At 34.9% G+C, this 19,509-nt stretch overlaps 1 protein-coding gene across 5 annotated transcripts in view; it reads left to right on the top strand.

Moving 5' to 3' along the window:
• The window catches only part of Egfr (epidermal growth factor receptor), a 155,330-nt gene extending 137,673 nt beyond the window's left edge, over positions 1 to 17,657 (top strand). For 2 of the 5 annotated variants that reach the window (XM_080163438.1, XM_080163437.1), the window contains exons 7-13: positions 715 to 912; positions 9,223 to 11,772; positions 14,604 to 14,851; positions 15,186 to 15,295; positions 15,441 to 15,857; positions 16,167 to 16,261; positions 16,445 to 17,551. In XM_080163438.1, the coding sequence (XP_080019564.1) occupies positions 715 to 912; positions 9,223 to 11,772; positions 14,604 to 14,851; positions 15,186 to 15,295; positions 15,441 to 15,857; positions 16,167 to 16,261; positions 16,445 to 16,882 (4,056 nt within the window). In that variant the 3' untranslated portion in view covers positions 16,883 to 17,551. Of the gene's footprint in view, positions 1 to 714; positions 913 to 9,222; positions 11,773 to 14,603; positions 14,852 to 15,185; positions 15,296 to 15,440; positions 15,858 to 16,166; positions 16,262 to 16,444 lie in introns of all 5 variants that reach the window. The other 3 variants (XR_013880421.1, XR_013880423.1, XR_013880422.1) reach the window with 3 other exon arrangements.
• The last annotated feature ends 1,852 nt before the right edge of the window (positions 17,658 to 19,509 follow it).

Raw genomic sequence — 19,509 nt, 5'->3', positions numbered from 1 at the left:
AAGATCGTTTTATAGATATATTTGTTTACATTCTAACTTGTTTAAATATAAAAAAGTTAACTTTTTTTCAAAAAAATTTGTGCCTGATCAATCTTAGCAAAAATAAGGCAAAAAAAAAAATTGGCCCACCTTATTTTTGCAACTTGTTTTTAAAATCTTTATATTCTTTTCTGATTACTATTGCAGCACACTAAAAGATTTAAAACAGTTAAGATAAAAATGATATGTTTAAAAGGAAGTAAAGATAAAAAAACAACAGTTTTTCTTTAGAAGAAACATCCCTCCCTGTCAAAATAATACCTATGTCTGTTTGTTAAGAATGACAAAATAGAAAAAGAACTAGAAAGAAGCCTTTGATAAAATTTTAGAATTGATTATACCTGTCTTCAGAGCTAAAACTTAAATATCATGTAATATTACATTTAAAAAAAAACAGAAAGGGTTATTTTTAAAAAGTAATGTTACTTTAGAGTAAAATAATGTACTTCGTATTTAAAAAAAAATATTTTTGGTCACCTAGTCCTTTTGTTTAGCAAGAATAAGCAGGGTTAGAGGTTTATGACAATAGAGGAAAAATAATCCCCCCCCCCCCCAATTCTGATGTTTTAAATACCTTCTTTGATAGCTTTTAGAAGCTGTAGAAGTCATAGTCTAATTAATGCAAAAAAAATGTAAAATTCTTTTCTTACTTTTAACAAAATCATTTTATTTCAGGCCTGCAAGAACTTCTACGACGACGGGGTGTGTAAGCAGGAGTGTCCGCCCATGCAGATCTACAACCCCACCAAGTACAAGTGGGAGAAGAACCCGGAGGGGAAGTATGCCTACGGGGCCACCTGTGTCAAGGACTGTCCAGAACATTTGCTCAAAGACAATGGGGCGTGTGTCAGAGCATGCCCTCCTAAGAAAAAGGTAAAAATATTTTGGATCAAGTCAAGCTGAATGTGCCAATGGCAACAAGTAAAACAGAGCGTGCCAATATTCCCCCTAGTCAAGTAGAGTATGCCAATATTCCCCCAAGTCAAGTAGCGTGTGCCAATATTTCATCAAGTAAAGCATAGTATGCCAATAGTTTATCAAATAAAGCAGCATGACAAAAAAAATATAAAAAAAGATTAATTTAACATATTTTCTATTAAACTTGCATTTGCTTAAATAGAAATTTTATTCAATAAACATGTGTATGTAATAAACAGGTTAAATTGTTAATCTTAATTAAATTCCGACTGACATTATTCCATATTTCTTTCACACGCAATAAAAATACTTTGTTAGCAAATCTACTCTACATTCAAGGTCAATAATATCAAGCAAGTTTTGCCAAGTTTATAATGGTTCTATGTTTATGCTTCTAGATAATTTTTTTTTCTCGTATATAATAATAAATGTCATTCTATAATACGTTTAGATTAGTTTGTCTGTGGATTCGAGCTTTTTTGCTTCGCTTTCATGGATGTTGTCATCCTTGTTATTGGTATAAATAGATGTATGTCTTAAAAGAGGGCGGAGATGAGAATTATTAACCCTTACAGATCGGGGGGGGGGGGGTCATATTGACCCCCCCCCTCTAGTTTTTTCAATGTCATTTTTTTTGTAGGTAAGATAGAGAGTTGTGACTTCATGACTTTTTAAGTTTAGTAATTATACGTCGGCAAGAGTTGATCTTATAAGGATAGCTGGTCTGTGTCGGTCGTGGTGTCCGGTCAAAGTCGGTTGGGTAGCAACAAAATAAAAAAAAAAATTCTAAATAAATCTTAATTTCTACATTATGACTTTTGTGTATAAGGTAGAAACCTAAAATTTTTTTGGTGAATACTTAGATATCAATGACCTTATGAGAAAAGTGGTGTTATGACCGTTTGACCGCTCCCTGACCGACTTTATGACCGATTTTTGTCCGGCTTTTACTACAGACATATATCATGAATATCGTGGCTTCTATTACAGCTAGAGACCTATAATTTTTTTTGGTAAATCCTTGAGCAACAATAAACAGATAAAAATAATAATTGGCGCCGCCAACCGCCGTTTTACCGCCGTAACCGCCGAAAATGGCGGTTTCCGTTATTTGCCGTTTTTCGGCGATGATCAGAAAAAGTAATTTTTTTGTTATGAAAAATAAAAGTTCGTCCTAAAATTTGGCCATCCTAGCAGCAAAATTGGCCGCTCTACAGCTGTTTTAAAATTTAGCGGCTGGCCGCTAAAAAGCGGCTAAGGAGCGGCCTGACTGCTATGACTAGAAAAAGTAATTTTCTCTAAAAATACACATGAACCACCAGAAAAAAATTTTACGTCTTTATCTGTAACAGAAGCCGAGATAGAGGGGGGGGTCAATATGACCCCCCCCCCCCCGATCTATTAAGGTGGGAATAGGGGCCCGATCTGTAAGGGTTAAGAAATTAGGGGATTAATGTTTCCCGTAACTGAATGGTTAAAAAAGGCCGAAAAAATTATGGATAAGGAAATGGAAATTTAGAAATTGTTTTATATAACATATTGGAATTTATTACAAAGGATTATATTAAACAGAAACAAGAATGATAATATTTATAGAAGTTCTGTCTAAATTCAAATAACAACATGTAATAATGTCATGTTTAAAGGTATAAAATCGAAAGTACATTTATCTAACATACGAAAATTGGCTACTTAATGGACTGACTCTAAATGTGGGGGGAAAAGTTTAAAATGATAGACTGAACGATTAGAAAAAGTTAACTATAGAGTAGCTTCGCTACTTGTATGATCATGACTCAGGATTTAAGAATATTCATTTAAGTCTAATATTTATTATATAGGTTGTCATCTAATTCAACCTACAAATTTACTACTTTATGTACGCATAATATATAAAATAGCAGTTGCGTCCCTAGCATCTAGGAGCTCTCTATTCCAAGTAGTAGAAAAGTTACGAAAATTAGCCTAAAACCATTAAAATTTCAAAATAAAAGATCTCACTAATCGATGGACTGTTATGTTCAATGAAGCTTCTTATTGGTCCTTCAAAATACCATGATTTTGTTACATAGTTTTTCTTTTTAAAACTTAAATGTAAAGGAGATTTTCAGCTCTCTCCTTCCCTCAAATGCCCCTAGAGACATGGAGAGTGGGGCGAGGGTGAAGCCACTAGTATATATACATAAATTATTTCAAAATTCTAGGAAAAGCATATCTTGATAAGTAAAGCAGAGTATGCCAATATTCCCCCTAGTAAAGCAGAGTATGCCAATATTCCCCCTAGTCAAGTAGAGTATGCCAATATTCCCCCAAGTCAAGTACCGTGTGCCAAAACAGGCTATTGGCATACTCAGCTTGACTTGATCCAATATTTTTTTAACAGGAATAATTTGGTTCTTAAGTAGCACAGTAATGACTAACTGTGCAGAAAAATGCATTAAGTGAAATAGAGTAAAAAAATTAAAAAGAAACTAATTGTCAATAAGTTTCAAATCATGCATATTATTCTTTTAATATAACAAATACTAAATTATATTCTACATATGTGAAGAAAAATAATGCATTTGGTCTCTATAATGATCAGTTTTGTATACATATATAAAAACAAGGATGACAACATCCTTAAAAGCGAAGCTCTGAAATGGAAGGACAAATGAACATTAACACTTGTAGATTGTCAGAACTGAATTAGCAGAATATTAATGCATCAGTACAAACAATAATTTAAGAAAATTTGTTGCAAAACTGCATAAAAAGATGATACTGTTTAAGGACATACTTACATTTTTGGGAATTGTTTAAAGGATGCTTCGCTTATAACATTGTACCTTGTTGTAATAGGAATCAGTTTTCAAAAAATCAGAAGAATCGGATAATTTTAACATACAAAAATTTGTTGTCAAAAAAGTTAAAAATCAACATGTTTAAAATGGACGTACGGACATTCTGGTATTGTTCATAGAGTTGCTACGCTTTCTTAATTGTACCTAACTACTATGGGAATCATCATGCAAAGTTTGGAATCGATAGGACAATTCTAACCTGTTTGAATTAACGAAAAGAGAGTTCTCTGTGACGGACGGACGGACGGACGGACCGACCCTAATTATAGAAAAGCTTCGCTTTTAAAAACATAAATAACTTACGATTTCTTGTCTTAATGAGTTTTATTTTACATGTCAAATATGTTGTATTAATTAAAGTTTAATTTGTATCTGACCATTTTAACATATAGAATATAATCATTTCCTTACACAGGGGGTGATATTTTATTTCTCGAAAAACTATTTTTCCTCCCATCTAAAATACTTTCTGCTGCCGTAATTATAATCAACAAAATTATTGTATACTCTGTTTAGATTAATGTTACTTTAGATCCTTATCCCCCCTGACCAAAATTTATAATTGCAACATGCGTCTTGTCAGACCTAAAACCTAAATTAGTTCCATTCCTGCAAGTTGTGTTCCAATTAATGTGGGTACACAGGGTTGCGGAGCCCAATTTTGTTAGTAAACAGGGTTGCGGTGCCCTATTTTGTTCTAATTAATATGGGTACAGAGGGTTGCGGAGCCCAATTTTGTTTTCATTAAGTTTACAGAGTTGTGGGGCCCAACTTTGTTTCAATTAATGTGGGTACACAGAGTTGCGGGGCCCAAAGTTTTATTTTAATTAATATGGGTACACAGAGTTGCTGAGCCTAATTTTGTTCCAATTAATTTGGGTACATGGTTGCAGGCCCCAATTCTGTTCCAATTAATGTGAGTACACAGAGTTGCGGAGCCCAATTATGTTTGCATTAAGTTTACAGAGTTGCGGGGCCCAACTTTGTTTCAATTAATGTGGGTACACAGAGTTGCGGGGCCCAAAGTTGTATTTTAATTAATGTGGGTACACAGAATTGCGGGGCTCAAAGTTGTATTTTAATTAATGTTGGTACACAGTGTTGCGGAGCCCAAAGTTGTGTTCCAATTAATTTGGGTACATGGTTGCAGGGCCCAATTCTGTTCCAATTAATGTGGGTACACAGAGTTGCGGAGCTCAATTTTGTATGCATTAAGTTTACAGAGTTGCGGGGCCCAACTTTGTTTCAATTAATGTCGATACACAGAGTTGCGGGGCCCAACTTTGTTTCAATTAATGTGGGTACACAGAGTTGCGGGGCCCAAAGTTGTATTTTAATTAATGTGGGTACACAGAGTTGCGGAGCCTAATTTTGTTCAAATTAACGAGGGTACACAGAGTTGCGGAGCCCTAAGTTGTGTTCCAATCATTCATGGTACACAGAGTTGTGGAGCCCAATTGTGTTCTAATTAATGTTAGTATACAGAGTTGCGGGGCCTCAAGTTGGGTTTCATAATATCCACTGAGTTGCAGAGTCTCAAAATTGTGCTCAATCAATTTTGGTGCACAATTTTTATATTTTGAAGCGCCACACCCCTGATTCTATTCCTAGTTCTCATAGAAATAAATTTTGGTCAACATAATGAGATTTATTAACAACATACATTAGGGTGACTACACCTTTTTCAAATTTTAATTGGGCTGTTTTATTACACTAGTCCCTAAAGTTTTCTAAAAACTTTCTCTTATTCGTTGGCTAAACAACTTTGGGTACTTGTACTGAGTTTTGAATGGTTGGTTTATTAAATTGAGTGTTCAAAGGTTTTAACCACTAGTTATAATCGATTAAGGGGGTAATTTCGTGTATTTGCCATTGTCTTATCCCTTAAAAGCATTTTTTTTAGAATGACATGAATTAAGACAAAATGAATTGTTTTCTGCACACAATTGTAGGAAGCAGAAATACTGTTATTTTTAACAACAAAAAAGTTGCAGGAAAAATTTTGAATAATTGAATCCACCCTAATATGTATGTATTAATGTTAGGTATTTTTAAATGTGTGTGTGTGTTTGTTTGTTTGTATACTTAATTAGGTTAGGCAGTATACGGGCGTTTTGTATTTCCTACTCCAATTATTTTAGTATCATAGCTTTTCCATTATTATGCTTGTCTTTTTGTCATTGATAAGTTCAATGTTTTAATCATCCCAACTTTAGAATGAAATAGCCTAAAACCATTCTTGGGACTAATACTCTAAAAATAAAGATAACATATAAAAAGTTTCTTGTAAGATTTCAAAATCAGGACTGTTCAATATACAATTCAGGAAAGACTCTGGACATGTTTAAGGCTATTTTAAAGCAGTAGAATAATTCCCCAAGAAAGTTTTTTTACTTGATGTACTGTTCATAGATTTTTATCTTTTTAGGTACAATTTTTCATGGAAAAATTAAAAATAAATAGACAAAAAAATTCTTTCAACGTACAGTTTTAACGGAATTGACTTGACTTAAGACATTTTCTTGATTTACTAAGTTTTTTACAGTCTTATGTTGATATAATTAAAGCACATAAATTGAGACAGGTGACTCATAGATAGACAAGGGCCGTGTTATCAACGGGTTCATTATCAACTTCTTTATCCTGTAATTCCAGCTATAATTCTAGCTACAACAAAATACATGAATTTCTATGTTTGTCAATTAGCGGGCTGGAATTTTTAGTAGGGCCCAATGATTCTAAATTTTCTTTGGATAAAAAATGCGCCGAAATATTTTAAGGGTTTTTAAATTAGCGTTGCTCCTTCATAACTTCCTGTATTTATAGATTTTTAAAAATAAGTAAAAAAAAAGAACTACCTACCTATACCTTGAATTTTAACTAGTTTTACATAGACTGATTTATTAGTTTTAATTTTAGTTAATCGTCAATTAGCAAGTACTTATTTGTCTATTTAACCTTTTATTTGTTGTTAATTTGTCTGTTTATTTAGCGTGGCTACTCTATAATTAGTTCATCCATTCTTGGCAATTTCTCTTGGGAGGGTGGTGGTAATCTCCCCAGAAATAGCTTTAAACCTTCCAAGGACCTATGAGACATATGAGAACCATATCGGTTCAGTGGTTAGCAAGGTCATTCGGTACACACAGATTCTGTTATTTTTATGTAAGGATATAATCTAGGTAATTCTTTTAAATAAAAAAATAAGTTTTTAAATCTTTTAATTGGTTGGTTCATTAAGTTGAGTGTCTGAACATCATCTACATCGGGATTTACATAACTTTTTCGGCCATTATCATATCCCCTTAGATCCCTGTTTAAAGGAAAATAAAATATAGAACGTGGAGGGGATCAGGCGAATTTTTGGTGTTTAAATGTACTTAACTAATGATAATCCTTTATTATACAACATTCCATACAATCTTTTATACACAGTTTAAACCTAGGATACTGTTAAATATTATATAAGATAAACTAGCGGATACTTTTCTAGTATCTAGGGTATCTGTTTATAGCTTAAAACCACCCAAGGACTTGTATGAAAATAAATTAGATTATAACCATCACTGGACCTATGTAAAGCTGGCCAAAAAAAGATAACTCGTTATCGGTTCATTAGTTATTGAGATCTTAAGCTTCAGACAAAAAAAAACCTTACTACTTTATAGAATAGGATGGCTAGAAAGGACGAAAAGCCCATTTTTCTTTAAAAGGATAGTTTTATAAAAGATATTAAATTAAAGGTTGCCTGTGAAGCTTTTTCTGTGCAACATTGGATCTTGGCTATTCCAGATTATTTGTAGGTCTTCTTATGCCGCTTAAAATGGTGTGCGGGTATGATCTGTACATTTAGCCGTTTGGCAGCTAGCAGCCTTTAAAATTCATAGATTTTTGGAAATATTCGTTAGCAGGAATATTTTCCCGTGAACTGCAGTAGATCCAAATGCTTTAATGTTAACTACCCTTAATGGACGTATCCTTTGGTAGATAGAGGTTTTATGGAAGTATCCCTAAAGTGTATCCCCATATTTCTCCTAAAACTAAAAAATAAAATATTTACTTGCCTATATTATTATCCATATATATGCACATAGAATCATGTAAAATGATAGGGATACAATTTCTTTATAAAAATATTTTAAGGTATAAAACAATGAAGTGCTTCCCCAATGATGATATACACAATATTACGCTTTCTTTAGAATAAAGATATTGGTTTAACAGTTTAAACACTTCTAGTTTGAACTAACCAATTAAGATTAAACAAATAAACACAGCATTTAGCTAACAAAGAACGTTGTAATTTACAGTCCAATGTTCTATGAAAGTAACACATTTCCAAGAGATTTTCATAACATTACTTTGTACAGTATACTGTTGTTTTCTAATCTGAATTTATTTTAAGAATCCTTATCGTTACTCATCACACATACACACACACACACATGCACGCATAAACTTAAAAAGGTGCATTCTATGATTATAGTAATTTTCACTTGCACACTAAGCAAACATATACAAAATACATTTTCATGTTTAGATACATTTTTAAATAGCATAGCTAGCTGTTGTATAACTAAGATTTATCCGACCGTCCGTTTGTCCATTGGCATTTTTGGTTACTATAAAAACGCAGAGATAGAGAGGGGACAATTGGCTGTTTATTACATTAATCATTAAAGTTTTATAATGTTTTCTTATTCGTTGGCTGAACAACTTTGGGGACTTTAAATGAATTTTAAATTGGTTGGTTTATTAAGTTGAATGTCTAAACTTTTCAACCATTAATTGTAATATATCAACCAATTGCAGTAAGAAATATTTTTTACGTCTTTGCATATAATTTTCTTTATTATACTCTGCTTTTATGAACGTTTAACGTTCTTGTCTTGTTTCCTAACACCAAAAAAATAAACATATTTTTTTTCTCAGATTTCCTAAAGTATGTATTTTGAATGTGCATTATTTTTTTCATAACTTAACAAGGACATCGGTTTTCAATGAAAGCAGAGCTGCATAATTTAGTACAACAAATTGAGAAAAAAACTAAGGGAGGGGCCATATGGCTATTTATTGTACTAGTCTCTTAAGTTTTATGGTAATGTTTTCTTATTCGTTGGTTTAACAGCTTTGGGGACTTGAATTGATTTTTTAATTTGTTGGTTCATTAAGTTAAGTGTCCAAACGTTTCAATCACTTTTTTGTAATCTACAGAAAAAGGTAATTTATGTATTATCATTGGGGATTTTAATTGATTTTCGGTCATTGTCTTATCCATTTAGATCCCTGGAAAAAACTACTCATTAATGATTACCTTAGAATGACAAAAATGGTTGGGGCAAAATAGTTGTTGATTTGATCATACATTCCCTCTTTAAGTTACTAATTTAATTTTAGATATATTGAAATTTTATTATTTCAGGCGGAGAACGGCGAGTGTGTGCCATGTGACGGCCCCTGCCCCAAGAGCTGTACCTTCAGTGAGAGCCAGCACCAGGGCAACACTGTTCATGCCGGGAACATCGACATGTTCAGAAACTGTACAGTCATCGAGGGCAGCTTAACCATCCTTGATACCACCTTCAACGGCTTCCAGACTATTTATCCCAACTACACTTTCGGCCCCAGACATCCGGCTATGGATCCAGCAAAGCTGGAAGTTTTTTCAACATTGAAAGAGGTTACTGGGTTTATTAACATTCAAGCCCACCATCCAAAGTTCACAAATCTGTCAGCGTTCCGAAATCTTGAAATTATTGGCGGAAGACACCTAACTGAATATTTCTCAGCTTTATACATTGTCAAAACCTCCCTAGAATCTTTGGATCTGAAATCTTTACAAAAGATTAGATCCGGCGCTGTGGCTATATTGGAAAATAATGATTTATGCTACGCGGAAAAGATTAACTGGCAGCGGATTATGAAATCTCAGCAGCACAACACTCTGCTGCAAAACAACAAATCTCCGGAACAGTGCATCATCGAGAAGAACCAGTGTGACGACCAATGTTCTGCGGACGGCTGCTGGGGACCTGGCAACACGCAGTGCCTGGCCTGTAAGAATTACCAGGTGGGCGATGAATGCGTGGGGCGGTGCGATGACAATCTGGGATACTTCCAGAAGCCGGGAGACAACGAATGCAGGAAGTGTGACGCGCAGTGCGAGCTGACCTGCACTGACGAAGGCGCCAATAACTGTGTCAAGTGTAAGAATGTCAAAGATGGCCCGTTTTGTGTCGATGCTTGTCCGTCGAGCAAATACAGCAACAAATATGGAGAATGTGAGGATTGTCATCGCAACTGTGTCGGTGGCTGCAAGGGAGCTGAGAATAATATCGGGCCACGCGGCTGTAACAGCTGCGACAAGGCCATTATCAACCTTGACCTGGAGGTTGTTCAGTGTCTGCATGAGAGTGAACAGTGCCCGGAAGGTTATTTCTATGAATGGGTTGGTCCAGCTGCACAAGGAAAGCTTGCAGCTCTAGCTGGTAAAGCCTTATGTCGGCCGTGCCATCCGCTGTGTAAAAAGTGTAATGGATATGGCTTCCATGAGGATGTATGTCTAGAATGTAAGGGATATAGTCAAGATCAACAGTGTACAAATCAATGTTCTAGCGATTATTTCCCAGATGATGAGCGCAAAAAGTGCGTGTCATGTGCGCGTGAATGCCGCGGTTGTGTTGGACCGTCTGCCTCTCAATGTAAAGCATGTAAGAATTACAAAGTATACTTGAACGGCGGCTACGCCCCTGAAGAGGAAAATACACCGTTTAACTGCACAGAAACATGCTCTGGCGATTTTCCGTACAAAAACTTCCCTGAGGATTCAGATGGCGTTCCCGGTGATCCTTTCTGTTCTATTGAACCATCCCCATTTGCTGGCGTGCCCATTTCTGCCGAAAATTCAATCCCCGCCATTATCGGCGGTATAACGGGATGCATCGTGCTGTTAGGCATATTTTTGTCCATTTTTGGCTACCAATGGCGGCAGCGGGCCCAGGCTAAAGAGAACACGACCAAGATGACCATGGTTATGACGGGATATGAAGATAACGAACCGCTACGCCCCACAAATATCAAACCCAACCTGGCCAAACTGAGGATCGTCAAAGAGGCGGAGCTAAGAAAGGGCGGTATCCTAGGCTATGGAGCTTTCGGAACTGTGTACAAGGGCGTGTGGGTGCCCGAGGGCGAGAATGTCAAGATTCCCGTTGCCATCAAAGTGTTGCGCGAAGGAACCGGCAACAATGCCAGCAAGGAGATCCTTGAAGAGGCCTACATCATGGCCAGTGTTGAGCACCAGAACCTGCTGCAGCTGTTGTCCGTGTGTATGACCAGCCAGATGATGTTGGTGACTCAGCTGATGCCGCTGGGCTGCCTGCTCGACTATGTGCGCAACAACAAGGACAAGATTGGCTCGAAGCCGCTGCTCAACTGGTGCACTCAAATCGCGCGCGGCATGGCCTATCTGGAGGAACGCAGGTTGGTGCACAGAGATCTGGCGGCCAGAAATGTTCTGGTTCAAACCCCGTCCTGCGTTAAAATCACTGACTTCGGCCTGGCCAAACTTTTGGACATCAACGAGGATGAATACAAAGCAAACGGCGGTAAAATGCCAATTAAATGGCTTGCTCTTGAGTGTATACAGCAGAGAATTTTCACACACAAAAGTGACGTTTGGGCGTTTGGAGTAACCGTCTGGGAGTTATTGACTTACGGCGGCCGTCCCTATGAGAATGTTCACGCCAGAGATGTGCCGGATTTGCTGGACAAAGGCGAGCGGTTGCCGCAGCCGACAATGTGCACAATTGACGTGTACATGATCATGATCAAGTGCTGGATGTTGGATGCCGAGAACCGGCCCTCCTTCAAGGAGTTGTCGGATGAGTTTGCCAAGATGGCCAGAGATCCAGGCAGGTTCCTGGTCATACCTGGAGATAAACTAATGCGCCTCCCCTCATATACAACACAGGTATGCAATTTTTTTTTAATTACGTTTTGTAATGTATTGTATATGTCCTGTTATATAAAGTGGTAAGGTTTTTTTTTGTCTGAAGCTTAAGATCTTAATAACTTCTGAACTGATTAGGTTCTCTGTTTTTTGGTAAACTTGACATAGGACCGTAGATGGTTTTAGGCTATTTCATTATCATTGATTTAGGTAAGCTATTTTTCTAGCCACTAGATAATAGAGGCGCACCCATTAGTTTACTTAAAAAGCTTTATTTTTAAAGGATTTGTAGTACTACATTCTGTATTACATTTTACTATTGTTCTTCAATCTTAAGCCGCTACTAATGCACAAAATTGTCCAGTTCTTTCTTTCTTTTAAAAACATGTTTAAGAATTATTAAAATGAAACAAAAAATAAAATAAAAGACTAGGTAGGACAAAGGTAGAATATCAATAATTAATGATTACAGATGCTAAACAACTTGTTACAGAATGCAATATGCAATTTGAAATTTAATCATTCGAGTTTTTTTTTGGTAGCGAAGCTACTCTACAATTAAAGGATGTCTCAGTCAACCACAATTTAGTAAAATAAATAAATGTAATAAGTATAGATGTATAACCCAGACTACAACCTATTCTAGATTGTTGAGTTCCTTTTAGTTTGCTAGCAAACTGTTTTTGTTATTTTGAAGCGACTTGGTTGTGTTAATATTTTAAACGGTATTAGCTGATATTCAAAGGCCCAATTGAAAGCAGGCACAGGGTTCACGGGGTGGGGACATACTTTTATTTAACCCCTTCCCCCTCTATTGTTTTACTCTAATATAAATTACCTTCTAAAACTCTTACATCATTAAACATTTTACTATTCCGTTACAATGCTATTTGTTATATTTGTTTTAAAAATTGGTCAATATAAAGGGGGGGGGGGGGTGCTAATGAATGATCCACTACCAAAATAAATTAATGTACCTATCTTCTAATTTGAATCTTTGATGAATTAATGACATTTTCTCAACAATTATTTTCTTATCTATTTGTTGAGTTATTAATCATTTTTATATGCTCAAAAAAGTGCATCCGTTTAATCACTGGATGCATAACCATTTTAAATTAGTAGCGATACTTCTCTATAATAAAGTCATCAGTGAGAGAGGGGACATTGGACATTTTACTCAAAATTTTTAAAACAAATTCTTGACTCAAAACCTTTGATTACTTGTATTGAGTATCACTAGCTGTGTCCAAACCTTTTAACCTATAATTTAAATCAATAGAAGGGGTAATTTTGTTTATCAATATTGGAGATATACATCAATTTATCGTCCATTGTCATATTCTTTAAGACCCCTGAATGTCATATAAATCTTCTGAGCTACTTTTGCACATGTTCCTTTCTTGTTTTATTTAAAGCTTTGATTAAACTTATTTTGATAAAAGCAATTTTGTAATTAGCTTAATTTTTATGCTAAACAATTTGCAATTTTTAGGGGTTAGATTAAAAAGATACTCAGATTTTATCATAATTACATCTTTAACTATGAAAATTTGTTTTTATATAATTATATCATTAAAAGCAACCAAAATGTTAATTACATTTTGTGTAGGAAGTTTTTTTTATTGGTGTTAGAAATTGTTAGGATTTCAAAGCAAGATATTTTAATTTTTGCCCCGAAGGGGGAGATTAAGTGTTTAATATAACTCCATATGGTAGTTTAGGCGACTTAAAAATATTTTAAGTGACTATAATATCATTTTTTATTTAAGTAAAATCTTATATACCCCTATCTTCACTTTTCAACTAACCTTACCCTTGCGGGGTTCTTCAAATTCCAAACAAAACCTAACCGAATATAATAAAAACAAGTTTCGACAAGAAGAAATATTGTTAATTGGGTTTTCATTTTAAAATGTTGAGCTAAATCTTAAATTTCTTTTCTAAACCTGAAATAAAAATCCTATAAAGATAAAAAGGTTTAATGTTATAGTAAAGCTTTTCTATAGGTATACTTGAAAAAGTATACTTGAAGACAAAAAGAGTTAATACTTAGTACCAGCTGTCCTGAAAGTAAAATATTTTCAACAATGTAACTCCCTGTCCAGTAGATGGTTAACAAGTAATTATAAGTGGCTCGCCCACGAGTTTTAGCACTAGTCGCTGTACATTTAAATATTTTATTGGTTAAAAAATTATTTGTTAACTTATTGTCTTATTCAAGCATGTTTTGCCGTTTTAAAAACATAAGAAATACAAATAATGATATTGGATATTTATAAAAGATGTTAAGTAGCAAGATGTGCATGTGTGTGTGTGCATGTGCGTGTCTTTTTTAGTAGCCCCATACCATCCAATTATTTATGTGTCAAGGGTGTAACCTGAAATTTACACTTGATTACACTCAACCCATTACATAACTAAATTAACATATACTGGAACTTTAACCAGAGAGAGAGAGGTTATTGGGGTGTATATTACATTAGTCCCCAAAGTTTTATAATAACTTTTTCTTGTTTGTTGTCTGAACAACTTTTGAGGACTTTTGATTGATTGGTTGGTTCATTAGGTTGAGTGTTCAAACGTTTCAACCAGGTAATTTTGGGGATGTACATCAATTTATTGGCCATTGTCTTGTCCCTTTAGATCCCTGAACTTTAACTGCCAGGTTGATTAATCTATTTCTTTTTATTAGTGTAGATACTCTATAATTATGATATATACAACTTACTAATGCTTGACATATGTTGACGTTTTCTACACCAATACTTTAGGGCTTTTATATTGTCACACTATTTATGGATTTAGTTATCCTTGTTTTAACATTTTAATAAACGTGAAATTAATTTCAGGACGAACGTGAATTAATCAGAAACCTATCAAGCGCCATTGGCGGTAACGAAATCGTTATGGTCGCCGAGGAGTATCTAAATCCTGGTCGGGTTACCAGTACCGCCACTCTCAACACACCGGTAGAGACTCCGCTGCCCTCCACGCCGACACAGAAGTTTTTCCCGCCAAATATGCCGCCACCGCCGTACTCAAGTCATGCAACGATTGGTGGACACATAAATGGCGGTGCCAGCCATCGAAACTCAAGGTTTGATTACTTTTCACCTTGTAAAAGTTTTAAGGGTATATCTCCCCACCCCTCTAACTTTTATTAGAGGTGAGGGGGCTGTTAAGAAAGTTAGATATCCTATTATATAATGCAGTAAGCTTTTTTTGTCTGTAGCGAAGGATCTCGCTAACCGCTGAACTGGTTCTTCTTTACAGTTAAGCTTCTTATAGTATGGGTATAATTTAGGCTATTTTACCCTTCCATATTCCTTCGATATAGCCCTAGATGCTAGAGGCACATTCGCTAGTACAATAACAGTTTTAATCGTTTAGGATATTAAAAATTACACATCATAATTTTTAAAAAATTTCAGATATGGATCAAGTCACGGTGTGAACGAAGGATTCTCCACCCTTGGCTCCAGAAACTATAGATACGGATCCAGCTTTTTTAGTCAGTCATGTGATCCACTAAAACAATTAGGTAAGATATTTTTTTTGTAAACGTACTTTGGACGGACAGACATTCTTTCTTAAAAAGTTATAGTATACCTACCTATATTAAAAATTGATTTATTGCATATTTTTCAGTAACTATATTTAAAATCTAATATTCTTTTTTTTTGTAGAAGACGATACAGTCGACTGTCTTTCTGCTGGTGGCGTGATGAGCGGCGGCATGTACCCGCCGACCTCAATGCACCCGCCAACCTCCATGCACCAACGGCCGCCGCCGGCGCCGTCAACAGGCACTTCCCGCTCTCACAAGCCGCGCCCGCCCAACGTTGCCCTTCCCGTTGACTCCGAAGATTATCTAGTCCCCTCCCCGCAATCTCCACCGCCACCCGCCACTCCCAACACGATTAACAACAACAACACGACAATGTTGAATAATAAGAACCCCTATATGGATCTTATATCGGATAAACCGTCAAGCGGTGGGGGTATGAGTGTTATTAGCGGAGGTGGGCTCAGTATGAGTGGGGTAAACAGTGGCGGAGGAGGTGGCATGTTTGTGTACCCGCCCCCACATAACTATATGTCAGGTAAAGAAATTTTTCTTCTTCATTCTAAATCTTTAATTGTTTACCTAGTTAATTAGGGGCACTGTATTCAAAGAAAATTGGCAGAAAAAAGACCTTAAAACCATCCAAAGTCTTAAATTTTTAAAAAATGAAATAGCGTAAAACCATCCAGGTACTCATAAAAAGCTTTATTGTAAAGGAGAACCATTTCGGTTCAGCGGCTAGCGAGATCCTTCGCCAGAAACAAAAAAGCTTTCTACTTTTTATAGGATAAATATATGCAACCAAATTTTCTACCTTTCAAATATTCATAGTTTCTTTGCTTTTCAGATGAGTTCCACGCTAGTTATGGCCGCCTGTGCCTGCCAGACTTTATACCTGGACACAATATGGTCAGCTTGGATAATCCAGAATACATTTTACAGGTCAGTACGATGATCCTTTGTTTTAATAAGTAAAAAAAAGTTGTTGAAAATTTTTAATGTTAATGTAAAGATGAATCATTGAAATCAAAGTTTTCTGTGCAATAAAGTTCTTATTAATGAATATTTATTATGCATATTAGGTACTCATTTTTAAATCTTAATATCATGTTTTTTTATCTACAGGATTCCAAAAGACGTGGTCATTCTTCCAACTATCAAACCCTTGGTATTCCCGTGATGCCCTCCCCCACTTCATCCCTCCCCGCACCCCCGTACACCTCCCCCACACCATCCAGTCACGCCGCTCCCGGCTACACCTCCTTGTCATCAACTGCCAGCGGCGGACGGCCGCCGTCAACTTCCAGCTCCGGCGGCATTCATCCGCCAACCAGTAGCCAGCAACAAATGACATCGACGGTTGGCGCGCAGACACAAATGTCGGTGGCGCCCGGCCTCAACGGTGCTCTGCCCGCCAACGGCGGGATTGGCCCCAACGGGCAGCCGTTGCACATTCCTCGGTCTTCCGACGGCGAGTCAGATCACGAGTACTACAACGATGTTGACCGCCTGAAACGGGAGATGCAGCCGTTACACCAACCCCGCAATGAGACAACGGTCTAGAAAGACGTTAAAATTAACGGCCTGCCGTTAATTTTTAATCAGTTACCGTTATATTTAACATAATATATAAAGAGCCAAGATTCTTTCAAAAATGTTAATAGAAAAAAGTGTGATACTTGTTTTAAAAAACAGCACGCAAATTTTTTAATTTAGTACAAAAAAAAACTCTTTACTAAAAGAGTTAATATTCATAAGTCATAAAAGTGAAAAATGACTATGAAGCAAAAAATAATAAAAACATTGGTTAATCTTGACATAAAAAGCCTGAAAGACTTTGAAATCATCTGATGAATTAAAAAATCGTCTGAAAAATAAAAAATTATCTGTGATATTTTCATATTATATATTTTTAGCTCAAACTTAGTTTCATCTTATTATTATTATTATTCTAGAACTAAATTTTTAATCTGTACAGTTAGATACTCAAATGAATTATTCTGAATTGGTATGGCTATTACGTTTGTTTGCCTAGAAAATATTATACCTACCTAATCATTTTTTTAAACTGGTGAAAAGTAATTTTGCAAAAGATTTTAAAATGACAATTTTACATTTTTTCGCTTCCAATAAATAATAATTCATTTGAAAACCTAGCTGTTATATAAGTAAAGACAATTGTTTGATTACAATATATTTATATTTTCATATTATTGTAATTTTATTACTATTGTAACTTCTTTATTTCTTCTGTCCTTTTTTTTAGAATTTTACTGTGCCACGTTTTATGCGTCAACTTTTTGGAACCAAGGGGGGGGGGAAGTTCTGACACTTTTGCGTAAACGGTGAGTATAGGCTTTATCTTTGGACTGAGAGGATAGGTTATTAGGGATAAAATCATTCTTATATGATGAATTTCCCCCAGATTTAAGATTTTTTTGATAGGCCTCCAGGTTCCGGAGCTCCATGCCTCCAGGTGGTCTCTGTACAGGTAAAAATGAAAAAAAAAAATTTTTTTTTTAAAGTTAAAAATCAACTTATAAAACAAAATATGCATATTTTTTCTTCAAATATGTGAATAATATTAAAAAAGATGCATATTTTGTATTATAAGTTGACCTGTAACTTTAAAAAAAAATTATTTATTTTTTTTCAATTTTACCTGTACAGAGACCACCAGGAGGCCTGGAGCTCCGGAACCTGGAGGCCTATCCAAAAAATCTTAAATCTGGGGGAAATTCATCATATAAGAATGATTTTATCCCTAATAACCTATCCTCTCAGTCCAAAGATAAAGCCTATACTCACCGTTTACGCAAAAGTGTCAGATATGGATATGGTACCCAAAAGAAAATTATTTTGCCTCTAATTTTAACAATGCTTTTTCTTTATTGACAACAATTATAGCAAATTGCAGAAATAGACAAGACATTTTCATAAAAGCATTTGGGAGTAAAATTTTTTTTTTAATTGCCATATCCTTCCTTTTAATATTTTCAAACTTGTGTTTTATTGATTCAAACCTAAAAATAATCCGCTAAACAAAATATTGATGCTACCAAATGTATTTTTTTAAACTCAAATTCTTGTGCCTATATGATAAACTTTTAATTAAAATTCTAGTGCCTTCTCTTAAACTACTTATTAGTATTATTTAGAATATTCAGTCTTTTTATATTTCAAACATAGAGAAAAAAATAAAAGAGAGGAATCGAAGCAACTAGAAGACGAAAATAGGCAGTGGGCCTAGAGGCCTACTTAGCGCTGTTGCCGCGCTAAAACTTATTGCTATTCCACTACTTTTCAAATGGGAGGATTAAAAATTATTTTAAAAAATATTTTTTTACTTTTTACTATTTCCATATTTAGGGCAAGAATATTAGATTAGATATTTTCGTTTTAATGTTTTAATTAAAAACTACATAGAATTTTATTTTTATTTAAAAAAATTTATTCATGAAAGATGAATCCTTCTATTTCTAAAAAGGGGAAAATTTTTTTCATAATGAACATTCAGCTGATTCTGACCGCCCACGGCTGTTTGCTAAATATCACTTTTCTTTTTATTCATATTATTATTTATAATTGACTTACAAAAAGCCCTGGGCGGTTTTTGATTTTCGTCTGCTTCTAAATTTAGGGATGGGGAAGTAGTATTTTACCATGAAAAAGGGGTGAGTATTCATCCTCTTATCCTTTTTCCTTATGATTTCAAATCTATTTACGGTGTGGGATTTAAGTGGATTACTGTTTTATAAAGATTTTATTTTAAACTCTTTTTACTGAAAAATCATGTATAGCATCGAATTATAGACAATTTTCCACAAATATTAAAATAAAAATCGTAAAATTAATACAAGTTTTCGGTCCCTCGGGGCTAACAAATCTGTTTTAAATCTTAATTTTTTTATTATATCCGCGGAAAGCTGGCTACAATACGTTGTAAATAACTTTTCCTACTAGGTATTAAAACCAAAAACCAGTTTTCCATCCATTTTCCACTCTGTATTTAGATAAAATTGAAAGCAATATTACAAAAATTACAGTGTTCTCAAAGTTCTAAAAATGCTCAAAATTAAAAATGTGTTCTACAATTAAATACATTGATAAAAAATTTGAAATACTTCTGTATAAAATTTAGAAATGTTGTTACTACTCATTATTGTTACAAATATTCATATAATAAATCT

The sequence above is a fragment of the Acartia tonsa genome, chromosome 6 (assembly GCF_053477335.1).
Source record: "Acartia tonsa isolate MP-2025a chromosome 6, ASM5347733v1, whole genome shotgun sequence".
Classification (NCBI taxonomy): Eukaryota; Metazoa; Arthropoda; class Copepoda; order Calanoida; family Acartiidae; genus Acartia; species Acartia tonsa.
This window is presented reverse-complemented; position numbering and strand designations above follow the sequence as displayed.